At 31.8% G+C, this 20,121-nt stretch overlaps 1 protein-coding gene across 2 annotated transcripts in view; it reads right to left on the bottom strand.

Annotated features, from left to right (window-relative positions):
* The window catches only part of Ac78C (adenylyl cyclase 78C), a 757,610-nt gene that overhangs the window by 331,151 nt on the left and 406,338 nt on the right, over nt 1–20,121 (bottom strand). For both annotated transcript variants that reach the window (XM_072525847.1, XM_072525848.1), the window contains one exon: nt 4,870–5,053. In XM_072525847.1, coding sequence (XP_072381948.1) covers nt 4,870–5,053 — 184 coding nt within the window. The remainder of the gene's footprint in view (nt 1–4,869; nt 5,054–20,121) is intronic.

The raw sequence follows: 20,121 nt of genomic DNA, 5'->3' as shown, positions 1-20,121 counted from the left end.
TAAAAGCTTGTATAGTACAAGATAAACATAATACAATCAATACATAATATAGTACAAGATAAGCAGATCAAGAAGAGTTATAATTAACGACTTCCATATGTTAGAGGAAGGATATGGAAGAATGAATAGGATATATTAAATACAGAAATATAAGTTAATACTAGCTGTGGAACGAATTACGAAAAAATGTTGAGAAATATGTGAAATGTGAAGAGATGCGACAACTGCCAAAGGCATAAGCACTAAATCATAAACAAGGAACCCATGAAAATATACATGGATGAAAATGGAAACAGATATATTGACGTACAATGCGAATTAAGCAACTACGTAGAAGAATATGTATTAGGAAATAAAATAAACCAAAACAGTAGCCAAATCATTGGTAGAAAAATTTATCTTGAGGTATGGAGTACCCAGAAAAATAATAGCAGACCAAGGCACAGAGTTTATAGCTAGAATAATTAAGGAAACAATACTTTGCTACAATTAGAGTCAATGAATATACTCGTAATATATACATGTACTTTTGAATGCAAATAATATATAAAAATATATTTAAATGAATATAATGTGTAAATATAGTTTTAAGTTCGTACAATATATATATTTAAAATGTGTATAACAAAAAGAAAAACGTTAGACTGTATAGTAGTAGTTAAACAAAAGAAATAGGGATAAATGAATAAATGAATAAAACGACAAAACTTTATTGTGAAATGTCGAAGTTATTAATAGTGTATATGAACAGTGAAAACAGAACTATTACTTGGTACCAAGAATTAATGCAAGAATTGATGCAAGAATTAATGCAAGAATTAATGCAAGAATTAATGCAAGAATTAATGCAAGAATTAATGCAAGAATTAATACAAGAATTAATATAAGATTTTATTATTATTTAAAATATGTAAAGGTTATTGTAAATATTATGTGCACATAATAGGGGGTAAGATATAATACATAATAACATAATAGGGGGTAAGATATAATATGTAATCAACCACATAATAGGTGGTAATATAAGGTAATATAATCTAAATGATTTAACGTAAGGTAAGAAAAAACGTACGTAAAATATTAAATTAATATACCAGTAAGGCATAATGAAGGATACCAGATAGCATATTATAAGGGAACAATTTGGGTAACCTTATATGCTGAGGTTAGGTTAGGTTAGGTTACTAAATTTTTTAGATATAAGGAAATAGTACCAAAAATTTGTATATAATTCTATAAATATGTATATGTAAATACTGAATGTAATTAATGTATATATGTACAGTAATCAGTTGATGATGACACGAAAAATTTTCTTCTTTCGGAGGGGAAGAGTAAAACCAGCTCCTGTAATTGATTGAAAACGAACAGCACTCAGAAAATTTTTCTTCTGAGGGATAGGGATGTAACGGGATTTAATTAAGCATCAGATTCAAGTAATCTTTTTAATACCGTGACACATTTGCGAAAATATATTATTTGTTTACGACATCGAAAATATCGTTGTAACGAGGACACACTCTGACCTAGTGAAATTTGCAATGTAATCAAAAGCTTCTTAAATAACGTGTATCAATTAACAAATAACAAACATTATCATAACAAACTAACGTGTGTTAAATAGCTGGAAATCACGGGATTAGGGGTATTATTATCAATGTTGTTAAGAATGAAGAATCAAGAGAACGGTCTAAGTTAGTCAAAGTCAACTGAGTACTATCTAGTATTGTACTTAGATAACCAATAAACTAAATCATGAGTATCTAGTGTATTTTAAATAAATCTACCATACGAGACGATAAGCGAAGCATTATTTATTACACCCGGAATAAAAGTGTATATAGAAAGTGTTGAAACAATAGACCGGGATTTGCGGTGGTTTTTCTCTCCGAAAGATTATATTGGTAAAAGTTTATTAACAAAAGACATTGAATTGAGAAACAGGTATCGTTTGTAGCTATTAGTAAGAAATATTTGTAAAGCAGATAGATTTAGTTAGAATAATTAAAGAAGGTTGTTTTCTGGAATTACCCGAATGACGTTTTATAGAGAGAGTTGGTTGGTAACGATATACGTCACAGAGGTGGATGATTTTTATTGGTCAATTTTTGAATGCAAGAAGGTTGGTTTTGGCTATGAGATAGGAGAGAGAAAAAAGGTTGGTTAGTCAGTTTTAGTCGTCCAAGAAGGAAGGAGCTTTGTGATTTGTGTTTGTTTGAAGTTCCGAAGACGTAATTTACCGGGTGTGTTTATTTGCTGTGTAAAAGCTGACCAGTGTGAGGAACGGGGTACAGAGAGATAGAAAACCAAAGGGTATAAGAATATTAATAGCAGACGAAGCCGGAAACATTTGGAGTTGTAAACAGGCGCGGAGATTGGCTCAAAAGGAGGCTGCATAGACTAACACGAGTTGTTGGGTTGCAGATACAGTGACAGATAGGAGAAAGGTGTACGTCATCTGGACCACAATAGGAGCAGAAGCAGAGAAAGGATTTTTTTGTTGTGGCGTGGCCATAGAATTGCAACGGCAGAGAAGGAAAGGTCAGTCAATTTTCATTAGAGCCGGAGTGTGATTTTCATTTATTAATTAAATAAATTGAATAAATAATAGAGACAGTTAATTTTGCGATCACTTAAAAAAAAAGAATTATAAAAAGAGCTTAGTTATAACACATATTAAAAATCAATGTAAAATAACATTTGGGTCCATGATAGAAAACAACTTCTCATATATTTAAAGTTAGTATATTGCAAATATTACAGGATTGATTGTTATATAAAACTTCATTAAAATAAAGGACATCTCACATATAGTTCAGTTGAAATTCTATGTATTTTATTCAGGTCATATTACCTATCCCGATTAGGAAGCCAATTGGAAAATATTTTGAATCCACGATCAAAGGTAAATAGTACAATTTAAATACCCTGAGATTGTAATTAATTAATGCTGATTTATTGTGATTAATTGGAGATTAGATCATTTAATAAATATAGACAGGATTTTTCCTAAATAAGCAATATAATACAATTTAAATAGCATAACAATATATATATATATATATATATATATATATATATATATATATATATATATATATATATTTATTTATTAATATATATATATATATATATATAGCAGCTATGGGTCGGGAAAGATTTAAATTTCTTATATAATGTTACGATTTAATGATAAAATGTATAGACGAGGCAGAAAAGAAAGAGACCTATAAGCAGCCATTCGTGAAATATGGGATGATTTTATGCAGAAATACAAAATGTAATGCTGTGTGACGTAGATACCAAATATATGTTCGATGCAGAATTGTATTTAGGAAAGGTAACTATAACCAATGGACAATCTCTAGGACAATAAACTGTAAAACAATTAACCCAGGGTGTGTACGGAAGTAACCATAACATAACTATGGATAATTGGTTTACGTCAGTAACGTTAGCAACAAAACTCTTAAAACGTCCTTAAAATTTAACCATAGTTATTACCCTTTGGCAAAAGAATGAGAAATACCTCCAGAGATGATAAATTTTAAAAATCGTGAAATTGGCCATTCCTTATTTTGCTTCAATGGTGAAAACTCATGAAAGCCTATTATAAGACAAAAGTAAATAAGGCTGTGCTTCTTCTTTCGACAATCCACAATAATCCAGTAGAATGTGACCCAAAAGGGAAGCCAGATATTGTTAAATTTTATAAGTCAACCAAGTACGGAGTACTTGGTTGCCTTATAAAATTTACATTAGACCCAATGTGCGGAACCACGAACATATCTAGAAAAAACAAGAAGATGGCATCGTTGCCCGTTCTATGGCATTTTAAATATAGCTTGCATAAATTCTTGGATAATTTGTAATCATAACCAACAACGACAGTAGAGAAACACGATTATCAGAAGAAAATTGATTGGTAAATCTGTGTCAAAACATCCTATGATTCAATGTTGTTTGTCAAAAAAACGTCGACTGACAACCCATAATTGCGAGCACTGCCGACTTCCATTTTTTTTTAAACATCGCGCTCTTTGTTGTCAGCCGTGTAGTTCTAAAATGTAGAATTTTAAATTTTATTTGTAATTTTTAAGTTTTAGAAACATTTTTTTGTAACAGAAACAAAATAATTAGTAAAATGAAGTTACATAAAATACTTTTTTAGTGACCACATTTTTTTTCTCAGTGTAGTAAATTTTATGATGGTTAGTGTAAATGAAGGTAAAAATAAGGTTAGTATTCTAGGCTTGACTCGCAAGCTGGTGGTCCGGGGTTCGAATCCCACCGCCGGCAAGAACATCTAGACATTTTAAAAATGTCTATAGGCCCCAGGTCGACTCAGCCTGAATAAAAATGAGTACCTTGGGTAAAACCAGGGGTAATAATAGACGGTTGAAGCGTAGCACTGGCCATGTTACCTTCCTTGTATACCGTAGGCCCTAGATATAGCAGACTACCCTGCTATACTCCCAAAGCCGCGACAGCGGTATAAAACGGGAGACTATTATTTATTATTCTAGGGTTAAAGCCATCCGTAAAGAGCTTACATGAAAGGTTCTGTCAGGCTAAAGAAAGCAATCTAGACTAGAGGACCAGAATAGATCTGAAACCATTGTAGTGAAATAGGCTAAAACCACCTCATAGAATCTATCTATCTATTTATTACTGGTATATTACTTATGTATTTATTTTCTATATATTTATATATAATTATTATTTAAATGGGAATAAGCCACAATTAAAGCTTAAAGTACGTTTATCGGCGCTTCAATTTTCACTTCGGAAATATTTATATATTTACTGTTATGTCAAAAATGAGATCAGTTTAGATTTAACTGATTTTAAAACGGATGTAGTACTTACATGTTTTAGAATTCCAGCGTGTCTAGGAGAAGCTGGTGGTGTAAACGACACGTCCTTCTTAATTTGTTTATGGGAATCTATAACCGAAAAAGCTATCGATGAAAAGTGGGGTCTCCTTTTTCTTTCGTTTGATACTTTTTGAACTGCGTTTGTCCATAGTTCTTTGGTGTGAGTGGTGACTTGTCTGAAAGAAAAAGTAACTATAAGGTTGACAAAAACAAAAAATGTTTTTTTTTTCTTTTACAAATATATAATGATTAAGATATTAAAAGCAGAACATAATGTGAATCGATTTAAATTAAAATAACTAGAACAACGTAGAAAATTACTACACAAAGGGAAGAGAAGAAAAGAGGATACATAAAAGAAAAAAACGAAACCACTTGGATAAATAACTTAAATATAATACAGAAAACCTCAACAGGAAAAAAGAATTCAGAGCATCCTATAAGAAAGTTAACACCAACCGAAAACAATTCAAGACAACCACAAGTCACTGCAAAAGTCAGACTGGCGACCTAATAACAACAAGGAAAGATTCACCAGACACTAAATATAGAGCAAGAAGAAGAAAACCTGGAGGACAAAAAAAAGGGTAAGGGGAACAGACGAGAGGGAAGAGAAAACCACCAACGATTCTAGAAGTTAGGGATGAAGTTAAAAAACTAGCCAGAAACAAATCACCTTGAATAGATAATCTAGCTAAACCATATAAATAAGGTGGCCACAATAACATAGTGGCATAACAGCAGATCATAAAAGAAATATTAACACAGAAATCCCTCCCCAATGATTAAACTATTAGAATAATTTGCATTATACACAAAACAGAGATATCTTTGCAAGCTCTCACCACAGAGATATTTCGCTTCCAAATGCAGCGTATGAAATATTTTCCACCGTACTATGTCACCGTGTGGCACCATATGCAGAACGGATAGTAAGAAAATACCAGGCTGGTTTTAAAGATGGTAAATAGACAATTCATCAGACTGCAACACTGAGACAAATTAAAAAAAAACACTGGAATACGGCATAGATACTTATTACTTATTTCTAGAGTACAAAGCAGCCTATAACTCTATTTAACAAAATTAAATCTTGTGAAATTTGAATGTAGAGTACAACTTTAGGAGGAACTGTCTGAACCGTTTAAAACAACTAGCGGACTGCGCTAGGGAGACCCTCTCTCCTCTATACTGTTTAATCTGGCTCTGGAAAAAGTAATACGTATATGACAAATCACAACAATTGGTTTAATATATAATAAATCAGTGCAAATCGTTGCCTATCCTGATGATATTAACATTATTGGGAGAACGGAAAACGCTCTACGAGAGGCGTATATAGTATTATAAGAATCAGCTACAAAAAGGGGTTTAATAATAAACACCAACAAAATATAAATTTTATTTTACTGAAAATACTACGGCAGAGATAAACCGCAGAATTTGCACGTCAAACAAATGCTATTTTGTGCTAAATCCCGTCTTTAAATCGACAGATATATCGAGAAATACAAAAATAAAACTCTACAAAACAATAATACGCCCAGCCCTAACATATGGTTTAGAGACCTACTGTAATAAAAAGTAATGAAAACATATTAGGATGTTTCGAAAAAAAAGTACTAAGGCAAATCTATGATAAAAAATACAATCAACAACAATCAATGTGAACATATTACAAGTATATGCACCCACACAAGACTATGAACAAGAAGAAATTGAAAGTACTGAGGAAAACTGGAAGAGAATTAAAGACATCTTAAAGACTGTTCAAGAAACAAAATTGAGTGCGCTAAAAGCAAGAAAAAAACAAGGGTGGATGACAGAAGAAATACTAAGACTTATGGATCAAAGCAGAGAAGTCAGAAATAAAGATAAAAACGAATACAAGGAGGATCCACGCCATAATAAGACAGAAGATAAGACACGCGAAAACACAATTTCATAGTAAAGAATGTAATGAAATTGAACAATATGAAAAGAACACGATACATTTCATCTGCACAAGAAATTAAAAGAGGTCGCTGGAAACAAACGAAAACAAGTATCCCAAAGTTTAGAAGACAGAAACGGACACAGAATATTAGACATCAATGAACAGTTAAAAGAACGGGAAAACTACATTTCTGAATTATTTGAAGATGAGAGATGATTGCTATATCAGGTCCATCTATAACAGAAAGTGAGGTTACACGTTTAATATAAACGGCAAAAAATGGAAAAGTATTTGGCCCCGATGAAGTAAGTGCTGAAATACTAAAGTTTTTGAAAGAAAATGAAATTAAAGCTCTGTGTAATCTCTTTAACAGAATTTATGACACTGGGATATTACCAACTGATTGGTTAAAGTCGACATTTGTCACAATATCTAAGACACATCGTCCAAAAACATGCGGTGATTATCGGCCATTAAGTCTGATGAGTCACGTTTTGAAGATTTTCCTGCGAGTAATACACAGCAGAATTTACATGCTGTTAGAGGACAGAATTAGCAATACTTAATTTGGGTTTAGGAGTGGCATGGGTACAAGAGAAGCCTTGTTTAATATACAGGTGCTAGTACAGAGATGCAGAGATATAAATCAAAATATGTACATTTGTGCAATCGATTTTGAAAAGGCTTTTGACAAAGTCCGACATAAAATGCTAGAAATATTGGAAACAGCTGGATTGGACCATAAAGATCTACGAATAAAAATCTATACTGGCATCAAGTGGCAAAAATAAAGGTTGAACAAGAACTGTCGGATGAAATAAATATAAAAAGAGGAGTGAGACAAGGCTGTATATTGTCGCCTATACTTTTTAACTTATGTGCGGAGGAAATATTTAAGGAAGCCTTAATGGAGACAACCGAAGGTATTATTGTGAATGGAGTAACCGTCAACAATATTAGATATACCGACGGTACCTTAGTGTTTGCTAATTGCGGAGAAGACCTTCAAAATCTAATGAACAAAATAAAACGGACTTGTGATCAGTATGGATTAAAACTCAACGTTAAGAAAACTAAATATATGATAGTTAGCAAATAAAATTATATACAGGATGACGGTATAAAAGTCGGAGTTGCCACACTGGACAGAGTAGAGAAACTCGTGTATCTCGGCAGTAATATCAATGAGAGCTGCGATCCAACCGCAGAAATTAAAAGCCGAATAGAACAAGCTCGAATGACATCTTGCTACATCTTTCCTGTCCTGCTGTATGGAGTGGAAGCGCGGACTCTAACTAAGGCTATGCTTAGACGCTTGACAGCCTTTGAGATGTGGGCATACAGACGACTACTGAAAATAAGCTGGGTCGACAGAGTTAGAAATGAGGAGGTCCTTAGACGGCTGAACCAGACAACACAACTGGTCAATATATTAAAGAAACGCAAGCTGGAATACTTCGGTCACATTATGAGACACCCTGAAAAATATGATCTTTTACATCTGATTATTCAGGGAAAGATCCAAGGTAATCGTGGTCCTGGTATAAGAAGAACATCATGGCTGAAAAATCTAAGGCAATGGTATGGAAAATCAACTACATCGTTATTTAGAGCTGCTGTCAATAAAGTCGCGATAGCGAATATGGTAGCCAACATGATATCCAACGATCGATAACGGTCATGGAACTAGAAGAAGAAGAAGTGAATGACAATGAAGTGTGAGAAAACTTTGAAGTTTATATAATATACCAGGAACTAGACATCGTAAAGCATATGACGATAGGATATCTGAGGTCGATAGTCCATGTAATGCGGATGGAACAACATGGCCAGCTAGAAAAACGCTCTTTTATAAACCCATTAATTAGAGAAAAAAAGGAATATTTAGAACAAGATTTTTTGACCACATCGATGAAGACATACTTAAGAAATATGGGAATACGTGTTTCGCGGAGGAAGGCGATGGATAGGGACGACTTGAGAGAAATTCTTGAGGAGGCTTGGTCCCACGCAGAGTTGTAAAGCCAGAATGATAATGATGAAATTATTGAATAAAATATTATAAGCAAAACATAATGTGAAGTAGTTAAAATTTAAAAAAAAGGGATTCAATATGACCGACTAAATAGTATAGGTGCAACTAACACATTAGAAATCTAGTTCTAAACTTAATGATCAAATCATACAACAATAGCCATACAACAAATAAAGACTTTTATAACATAGTAACATTTTAGTGAATATTCCGCAGTAATCTTTTGTAAATGTTTATTGTAAGAATTGTTCATTGACTCAAAGCCCATTCCACATTTTGACTTTTATCAATTATCAATAAGCAGTCACCTTAAAATAACCTCTGAAAAATTGTTCATTTATTAGTGAAATAATACATTTTGGACTTGTAAAACCCATTTTGTCTGACTCTTAATAGTTTTTTATTCCCAGTGCATAAGAAGAATATAAAAGTTAAGTGTATTTAAATTTATTTTATTCCCAATGTGGGTTCCCGTTTAGATTCGATTAACCTTCGTCTTCCCACGTCGGTAAAATCACGTGGAGTCCCATGTGGGTTCCATTTGTACCCCAGAGAAAAAAATGCGTATATTTAATTTTTATTACAAGAAAATGAAATAAAATCTTAAACTAACACATTTTTATTACATCAAAGGGTATATCGAACAAAAAAAAATTTTTATCATTTAATTAAATTAACTGTAGGAATAAAAAATAAATCTTAGGACCGAAAACTAGTCTGAAGTTTCTTGGCATCGGGTGCAAATTACTTCCTTGATATGGTGTTCTGCACATACAAAATCTTTACACTGCTTACAAAATTGCCTTGCTTTACGATCTTTATTTCGACTACATAAGTAGCAACGTCCACTTGAAGATCGTTTACAGGCTGCTTCCATTTGCATCTTCACCAGCGCTAACTCTGGAACGATATCTTGCATGTACTGCTTCAACGTCTTACTCAATCGTACTTCCTCATTATATCGCCTGGTAATGTTTTCTTTTACTAAAGCTTCTCCTAGATTTAGTAAAAAATTACGTCTATCATCTTTTTCTCTAGATGAATCCGGGTACTCGATACACCATAAGATGTATCAAACACTGCCATTGGCCATCGGTTGCATATCCTACGAGCAGAGTATTGCTTTACCATCTTTTCTGTGGTATCTACTGCAACTTTTGTATGATTATAGTGCAATATAATATCTGGCTTGTTATATAACAAAATCGAAGTAAAAATATTCTACTACTCACCGCTACGACGCGACAGGGAAACTAAATACGTGTAACCATCGCATTTCGTTCGATGTTCTGTTCTTAGAATTGCGACATGCGTGTAGTAATTTGCAAAGCCACCGATAATACACATGACAGATTCCCACGCGGGGTACGAATGTACCCCAAGCCAATCATAATTTATTTGTTTTAATTTGAAACATCGTTACTAATTTTATGAATAGGATATTATTTGCAATACCCTAATGGACACAAAATAAAATTAACCAAACGAAACAGGCGCTAATTTCAAAAATTTTACAAAACATGTGTATCTAGGGTACAACTGTACCCCACCCGGGAAGACGAAGGTTAACGATAATTCGAAGCGACAAAGTGTTAAAATATTAAAAACTTAACATGGATCACGCAGGGAGATTTCCAAATAATAGCCGGATGGACGAAGATGTTAGGATAGAAAAAATAAAATCCAATATAAACAACACTTAGAACGGTTACTCCAAAAATAAAGGAGAAACTGTGAATAATAAAACTTTTAATAAATCTACAGAAAATTTAAGAGTTCATTTTCTATATCAATTCTATAGAAAAAGAAAATATTACTTCTAATTTGAAAAGTAAGTTTAATGTTATCAAAATCTGTAATTTTATAGTTCTTATGTTTTGAATTTGTATAACCAAATTACTAATATTGATTCAGTCGGCAAGAATAGAATAAGAATTAAATTCAAAGACTATCAATCAGCCAAATCTTTTATTCAATCAAAAAACTTGCTCGTTATTTAAAAACAACAATTTTATTGTTTACGTTTCGAAGTTTATACTCCATAGAGAGGGTATAATTGAAGACATCGATACTGAATGTTTATAGAAATGTATTAAAAAGAAAATTATACAATACGATATACACTGTAAGTTTGAAGTAATTTCGGTTAGAGGAATAAATAAAATGGTAGAAAAACATATCAAATATAAAACACTAATAGGCAAGATTCCAAAAAAATCATGTATTGTAAATTTTAAAGCAAAAACTCTTCTTAAGTATAACATAATTAATAAAGTAATTAAAGAAGTACAAAAAATGTACTTTGTTCAAAAAATTTTATTTTGTTTCTCTTGTCTTCGTTTTGGAAATTTTGAATCTCAATGCAAAGCACGTCCCAGGTTCAATAGATGTCATGATTTTCATAACACACAAGGTTCTTCACTAAATGAATACACTCCTACCATATGGTATACAGCCAACTCCTGTGAATTATCCTTTTTTAAGTCTACTCCTATTACTATTATTGAAATTGAAGCTAAGAAACCACCACTTACACTACGCAGACAGTTTTGTACAGGTAAGTTTATAGCTAGAACTATCTCAAAACACGTCAGCTACTAAAAAAATATTCGTAACTTGAATATAATGGATTTTAGCCACAAATTTAAGTGTAACAAAAAAATTCCCATATACGTTAAAAGCTGCAGGAAACTGACAACATATAAGACCAATTGTGAACAAATGAAATACCATTAATTTACACTCAACCTCCTGATACTCTCTTTTCCAAGGTACTAAAAACATATTACACGAATTCAAACCTTTCATATTATCAACAAAATAATTAAAGATTAGTGGCCTATATTTTAATATATTTTTACTGGCTGTTAATTCTGACTTCAATATAGATGGACTGTAGTAATAAAAAACTGGTGATTGCACTATATTTGTGATTTTATTAACACTACTGAATGTACTAATAAACTAATATAATTAAAACGAAATATGTATGTCTTTCTTAAATGTAACCAAAAAATGTAATGTTCTAAAGTCCTCTGTCTTTTTTCTTGCGCATGCGGTTGTTTTCACACTTCTTTCAATGCGCCACTGCCGTCAGTGGAGTTCAGCCACACACAGGACCGGCTTAGCTTTTAAGTGAATGAATCACAATCTTAACATACTCCCCCCTTTTGAACAGCATGTTCAAAAATTCTTATCAAAACACATCGTCATTAGGAGAAGGTAGTGGACAAATTTTCGAAACACCCCGTTTAAAAGTATTTTGCGAAGTTTTTATAGTCACTACCCGCACTACACCATCATCGCCTGGATGGACATCAACAATTCTTCCCAAAATCCATTTAATAGAAGGCAGGTTATCATGCTTTACGACGACCAGGTCACCAATATTGACATCCATTTTCCCAGTTTTCCATTTGTGTCGTTTCTGCAGTTCAGAGAGATAAAAACAGGACCATCTTTTCCAAAAGCTTTGATTCATTTGCTGCAATAATTGAAATCTGGACAGCCGGTTAATTGTAATACTTTCATATAGTGGGTCAGGAGGTGATGTGAGAGCATGTCCAATCAATAGGTGAGAAGGGGTAATTGGGTTTAAATCGTTGGGATCTGAGGACATAGGATACAAAGGTCTAGAGTTTAATGTTGCCTCAATTTGCGTTAATAGTGTTGAATACTCCTCAAATGTTAAAATAGATTCTCCTATTACTCTGTGGAGATGATGTTTAATGTTTTTGATATTTGACTTTCAAAGACCTCCAAAATGTGGAGTATTTGGTGGAATAAAATGCCACGAAATTTTTTGCTGTGAACAGATTGTAACAAACTCAGATTGGGAATTTTCTAAAAACTTATATAACTTTTGCAGCTCTTTATAAGCTCCAACAAAATTAGATCCATTATCGGAATATAAATGATTAGGAGTACCACGTCGAGCGGCAAACCTTCTAAATGTAGCAAGAAATGCTTCACTCGTTAACTCAGTGACCAGCTCAATGTGAACACCCTTAGTGGCAAAACATATAAATAAACAAATATATGCCTTATAAGTTTTATAAGGTCGGCCCTTTCTATCACGCAACAGTACTGGACCAGCGTAATCAATTCCAGTATTTGCAAAAGGTTTTGAAATTTGAACCCTATGTTTAGGGAGGTCAGCCATGATTGAGGCGGTTTGTCTAGGTTTATTTTTAAAACATTTTATGCAATTTCGTACCACCTTCTTGGCAAGACACATGCCAGCAGTCGCCCAGAACTTCTCACGTACTGAAAACAATAAAAGTTGTGGACCTGCATGTTGTAATCGTAAATGTTCGGCGTGAAATATTAATTTAGTGAATAAATGTTTACCATCTAGGAGATATGGATGCTTTTCATCAAATGACAAAGAGGAATTTTTAAGTCTACCCCCTACTCTCAGAAAACTGTTTGAATCTAAGAATGGACTTAGAGAAAGTAACCTATGTTTATGAGGCAAATTTTTTTGTTGACTAATAATAGAAATTTCATTTTTAAAACTTTCCTTTTGTGCTAATTTAGTTAAACTTAACATACTGTTTTCCATCTCTAGAACGCTAAGAGGACCTTTTGTCCTTGTACGTTCCTTTAGGTTTGTAATGAAGCGTAAGCAATATGCAAAAACCCGTTTTAATCTATTAAGAGAGGAGAACCGTTGAAACAATAATAATTGTTCGGTAACAACAAGCGTGTGACAAATTTTACGGATTTCTGGAAGCTCCTTGTTATCTCCAGCTTGAAATAATCGTGGCCAGAATGGTTTTTCATATAAAAATGAGGGTCCATTCCACCATACCTTGCAATTGGATAGTTCATCTGGATACATGCCACGAGATGCTACATAAGCAGGATTTTCTTTAGTATTGACATAGCTCCAATTCGATATATTGCTCAGCGTTTGAATTTCTGAGACTCTATTGCTTACAAAAACTTGTAGTTTATTGGCGTCTGTATTCAACCACCACAATACTATCTGAGAATCGCACCAATAAAAAACATTACATTGACATGTAAGTGCGTTTGACACTTGATTGACTAAGCGAGCTAGTGCTAAAGCACCACATAACTCTAATCTAGGAACCGTTAATACTTTTATAGGTGACACTCTGGTTTTGGAACATAGCAATCTGACATACACTGTTCCATTTTCATCAACCGTTCGAACATATAAAACTGCACTATAAGCATCTTTGCTAGCATTACTGAAGGCATGCAGCTCCATGTGAACTATTTTATCACACATAATATACCTGGGAATATTTATTTTATTAAGAACAGACAATTTTGATTTAAATGTTACCCATTTATTGAGCAGGTCTCGTGGTAGTTCATCATCCCAATCTAAATCAAGCAACCATAATTGTTGAATTAATATCTTAACTAGAATAATACATGGACTTATTAAACCTAAAGGATGTTGAAACATTGTATGTTAATACATCAGTATTACTAATCCATTGAATTCCTAAAGTTTTAAGCCTATCACTCTCTCCTAGTTCCAATATACTAAACTCATCAGATGTATCTTGTAAACCCTTTAAAATATCTTGGCTATTAGAAGCCCATTTTCTCAATTTAAAGGAAGCTGATTTTAATATCATCGAAATTTGATTACAAATTTCTATTCCATGTTCTTCACTGGTGAAGCCAGTTATTAAATCATCTACATACATGTCACGGTCAATCAATTCACTAGCAATTGGGTAATCATGTTTATAGTCAGAAGCTAATTGTTTTATGCATTTTGTGGCCAAATAGGGAGCACTAGTCGTACCATAAGTAACTGTTTGCAACTCAAATGGTGCGAGGTCCTCATTAGGATTTTGTCGCCAAAGAATGTTTTGTAAATATCTTTCTTCAGGGTGTATCAAAATTTGACGGTACATTTTTTCCACATCAGCAATTACAACAAACTTGTGCTGTCTAAACCTCAACATAATTTTAAATATATCATTCTGAATGGCTGGCCCAGTATATTTGATATCATTTAATGATATCCCAGAATCGGTTTTAGCCGAACCATCAAATACAATCCTAACGTCAGTAGTAAGACTGTCTTCACGGAAAACAGCAAAATGGGGTAAAAAACATCGAAATTGACTGGATTCCTTTTGTGTTAATTGCCTCATATGTTGCAAGTTTAAATACTCATCCATAAATTTAGAGTATTTGCTTTTTAAAACATCATTCTTTTCCAATTTTTTCTCTTGAAAAAGCAGTCTTTTAACAGCTAAGTTTTTTAATTCCCCTAATTGAGTGGCTTCTAATTTTAGTGGAAAACGAACAATAAATTTTCCAGAAGGATCTCGAGAAACTGTTTTATTGAAATAGTCCTCACAAAACAAATCTTCCTGTGACATCTGTTTCTGTTCATGATGAATCTCTTCGACAAACCAGAACTTTTGAAGATCGTCATTTATTAAAAAATTGCAATTAACCTCTTTTTTCATAGGAATATTTATCGGACCTGATACTACATAGCCAAAGACAGTATTAACTAGATGAGGTAGATTTCGACCGAGGTTTATTCTTTCATTTAGTACAATCTTCCAAAACAAATCCGCTCCAATTAATAGATCAACATTTCTAGGACAATTAAACATATGATTAGCAAGTGCAATGCCTTCAGGAATGTGCCAATTAGAAATATCGAAGTTACAAGATGGTAAATTACTTGAGATTCTTTCAACAATGATACAATTTAGGACAGTTTGAAAGTTATGAATATTAGATTTTATTAGTACCTCACATTTGTACCGTAAATTAGAATTAATACCAGCGATACCAGATACTGATACATCAATGCGATTGGTTTTCAAATTTAATTTTTTACACAAATTGTCAGATATAAATGAACACTGACTACCCACATCCAAGATGGCTTGGACTTTGTGAAATTTACCTGTCTTATCTTGAACATCAACAATTGCAGTAGGTAAAATAACATAATTGTCATTAAATACAGTATTACCACAAATAATGGATGACCCATTGAACTGATCACTTTGTTTAGATTCTGAGTTAACAAAATCCTCAGAATTGTTTTGATTATAAGCAGAATTGTTATTAAAGGAGTTAGATTTCTTATGATGTAATAATGAATTGTGCTTACCCTTACAAAACTTACAGTTTCCTTTCTGGCAGTGTGTATTAAAATGGCCATGACATAAACAATTAGTACACAGTTTCAATTGTTTTATTTTGTGCCATCTTTCAGCTACTGACAATTTCAAAAATTGGTCAAAAGTATAAATAGAATGTGTTTGTTTGCAATAATTACATTTTAGTTCCCAAGTATTTTCTGAACTGCTAGCTAAAAATGAATGATGACGTGTTTTACTTTTATGACCACTTAGTCGCGTGTCTTTATTTTCTCTAGTGCTATTTGTTTCTATTGTTTCCAAAAAATCTGCTCTATTTTTCAAAAACTCAAAAAAACTAGCTAAACTCGGCAACATCTTATCTGTACGTGATTGCTCCCATTCCCGATTTGTATTTTTATCTAGTTTTAAAGAAATCATATGAACAATCATAGCATCCCAATGCTCAGTAGGAAGTTGCAATGTTTTTAACGCTCTAATATGCTTGTTTACATAATCAATAAGCCCTCTTAACCCTACTGCTGATTCTTTGGGTAAGGACTCAATTTCAAATAAATGTTTTAAATGATTATTAACTAACAATCTTTTATTGTCAAATCGGTCACACAATAACTGCCAGGCATCCTGGTAATTATGTGCTGCAAATTCTAAACTTTGGATAATTTTCAAGGCTTCTTCACCTAAGCATGACCTTAAATAGTGATATTTTTGAATTTCTGAAAGCGTAAGGTTGTTATGAAAAAGTGCTTCAAATGTATCTTTGAATTCTAGCCATTTACTAAATTCACAATTAAAAGAAGGGCATTTAATGGGTGGTAATTTAATTGCATTTTCGTTAAAAGATTGACTATTATTATTTACTGACCCTAAGGTTTGGGGAATTGAATTACTTTCAATCTTTTTAACAACCTCTTGTGTCCTAGCTACACAATCTATTAGAGTGTTTAAAAATATGTCTGCCTCTTCACGTTGTGCCTCAAGTTCATCGTCTGGACAAATGTCCTCAATCACGGCTTGAATCTCTTCAAATTCCGTTTCTAATGATTCTACTTTACCTAATCTGATTTTTAATTCTATTATCTCTTTATTATCAAATTCTTGATTTGTTAGAAATCGATTATATAATGGTTCAAAATAGTTTTGAAATTTAGTTAGCTTATGTTTAATACCTCCACGCTTCCGTATCTTTGCATTTAAATTAGCGGCCATCCTGTATTCTTTTATGTAGAATAATTATTTAGTATATAATAGTAATAGATCCAACTTTATTAGAGCTCAATGAATAAATCGATAACTTTTATAATTATAACCAATATATTTATTACAGCAAATAAGAAGTAGCTGTTAATGTAATATTGAAATTGTAATTGTTTATAATCACTTTTTATTGTTGTTTTGCCTTAGGAATTTGAGATGACTATAATTGCGTTTAACTGTGTTTAATGGTTTAATTCTCGATATCATACATGAACATAATAGTGAGATACCCTTATAATAGCTATGTGTATTTAATATAGAAATATTAAACTGAAAGAATAATAAAAATGGAAATAAAACATACACATTTAAATGGAAAAAAACATTGAAAATAGCTTTACAAGTAGAATTGATATTGTATTATATATTTGATTTTGTATTGATAATTGATATTGTATTATATGTATAGACAATTGTTAAATGACTGCAAATTGAAACAGCATTAACTCTACAACGACAGGAATTTAGGTAAAATGGATTTGACCTACTTGTATTACCGGCGCCATTCCATAAACCACGTGCAAAATCTCAAGCTGCAATCCAATTTTATCCGACTCGAAGGACCAAATGTTAATTCTGACTTCAATATAGATGGACTGTAGTAATAAAAAACTGGTGATTGCACTATATTTGAGATTTTATTAACACTACTGAATGTACTAATAAACTAATATAATTAAAACAAAATATGTATGTCTTTCTTAAATGTAACCAAAAAATGTAATGTTCTAAAGTCCTCTGTCTTTTTTCTTGCGCATGCGGTTGTTTTCACACTTCTTTCAATGCGCCACTGCCGTCAGTGGAGTTCAGCCACACACAGGACCGGCTTAGTTTTTAAGTGAATGAATCACAATCTTAACACTGGCTACTTTAATATTCAAAATAAAACAGTATGTGCAATATATTTTTGATATATAGAATTTTGATAGCCTCTATTGGAATGGGCAATTATATCATTTTCACCGATTGTAGAAGCATTGTGGAAACTCACTTCTATCCAAACCACAAAAAACCTAAACAATTAAATTAAATTAAAATTATTATTTGTTGGGTAAGAGGACACTATGTAATATTAGTAAATGAAGAAGTCGACAAATTAGCTAAATCCACAGCTTTAACCAAACATAATATACAACATAGTTCGACCAGTAACAATTAAGACGACACTCTGGAATATTAGTAAATAAAAAATTCGACAAACTAGCTAAATCTTCAGCTTTAGCCAACCATCATATAAACAATTATTTATAAAAATAATAAACAGAATAATATCAAATTACGCACTCACTTAGATTTAAAAATTATCAGACTTAAAAACGAGCATGAGTTCTCTGTTTTTCATAAACCTACCCATACTGACACGACTATACACAATTCATCATCCCATCCTACACAACATAAAGTGGTAGCCTACGATAGCATATTATATAGACTAATAGAAATTCAGATGTCAAAATACAAGTTTGAGATAAAATTAAATATTAATAAGAAAAAATAACGGCAAGCAATGGGTACAACGATATAATAAACGGTAAACAATAAAATTTTAAATCAAAAACTACATAAGAAAGCCCCGAAATCCCTTTTTAGCCCCAGAGAAAAAACCCTCTGCCCGGTTACATATACAGGCAAGATATCAACAAAAATAGTCAAACACATAAAAAAAGAAAAGAATAACGTCAGCTTTTAGAACACACAACAACTTAGGCAAAAATATTAAAAACAACAAGAGCCAAATTAAAAAGCACTTACACAGTGTTGTATACAAACTTAAATGTAGAGACTGCCCAAAAACTTACATTGGTCAAACTGGAAGAACGTTTAACACACGTATAGCAGAACATAAAAAGGCTTTTAATAATAAAAAAAAAAGATTCTACATACACACTTTATCTTCTAGTCTAGATCATAATCATCCTTTTAATATCGAATTTCAAATTCTTCACATCCAAAATAAATGCCTGAAGCTATTTTTGTTAGAATCTATGGAAATTAACAAATTAAAAAATACAGACATAATTCTGAATGACTAAATTAAGACAAGCAGTTCACCCGGTCCTCAACCTATTCAGTTAAAGACTATAAAGTGTAAACACATACCAAAAATAGATCATTTAAGAAACGCACGCTGCCGAAATTGCTATAGTAATAAGATAATATAATAAATTATGTGAAAGTTTTTTTTACAGTGTTTAAATATTATATTAAATGAATTTCCATCAAGTAACAGTAAAATACATCACTTATTTATGTCATACAAAAAAAAATATATAATAAAAAATAAATAAAAAAAGAAAAAAATACACGGAAATATATATTAAAAACAGAAAGAAAAATAATTATACCAACAAAAAATATATACATAATATATATTAAGTATATAAAGTATTAAAATATGATGAAAAGAAAATAAAAAAAAATTGTTGATAATCTGATGTTTTTTTTTTCAGATTTTCTACGATTCATCAAGTGAAAGGCAACTGCGCAAAGGTTACAGTTTTCAAAAATGAAGTAGATATTAACGGTATGTTTAATTTTTGAAGTTATACTTCTATGCGCGCGCTCCACGTTTGAAATTTGTATGGGAGTGAATCTGTGAAATCATTACATATGTAAGATAATGAGTAAGAGAGAGATAGAAGATATATTTTCTCTCTCTCCCTCTCTCGAATATAAAAATGTTCCTTTTGTATATATAAGTTAACATTATATATATATTATATAAAGATATATATATATATATATATATATATATATATATATATATATATATATATATATATTATATACATATAATATATATAATAAAATATTTATTAATATTATTATTTATGTGATATGTTTATCTATAAATGTTTATAAATGTTCATAATTCTATTAGTCTTTTGTATTTCAAAA

This window comes from Diabrotica undecimpunctata, chromosome 3 (genome assembly GCF_040954645.1).
Source record: "Diabrotica undecimpunctata isolate CICGRU chromosome 3, icDiaUnde3, whole genome shotgun sequence".
In the NCBI taxonomy this organism is placed as follows: domain Eukaryota; kingdom Metazoa; phylum Arthropoda; class Insecta; order Coleoptera; family Chrysomelidae; genus Diabrotica; species Diabrotica undecimpunctata.
This window is presented reverse-complemented; position numbering and strand designations above follow the sequence as displayed.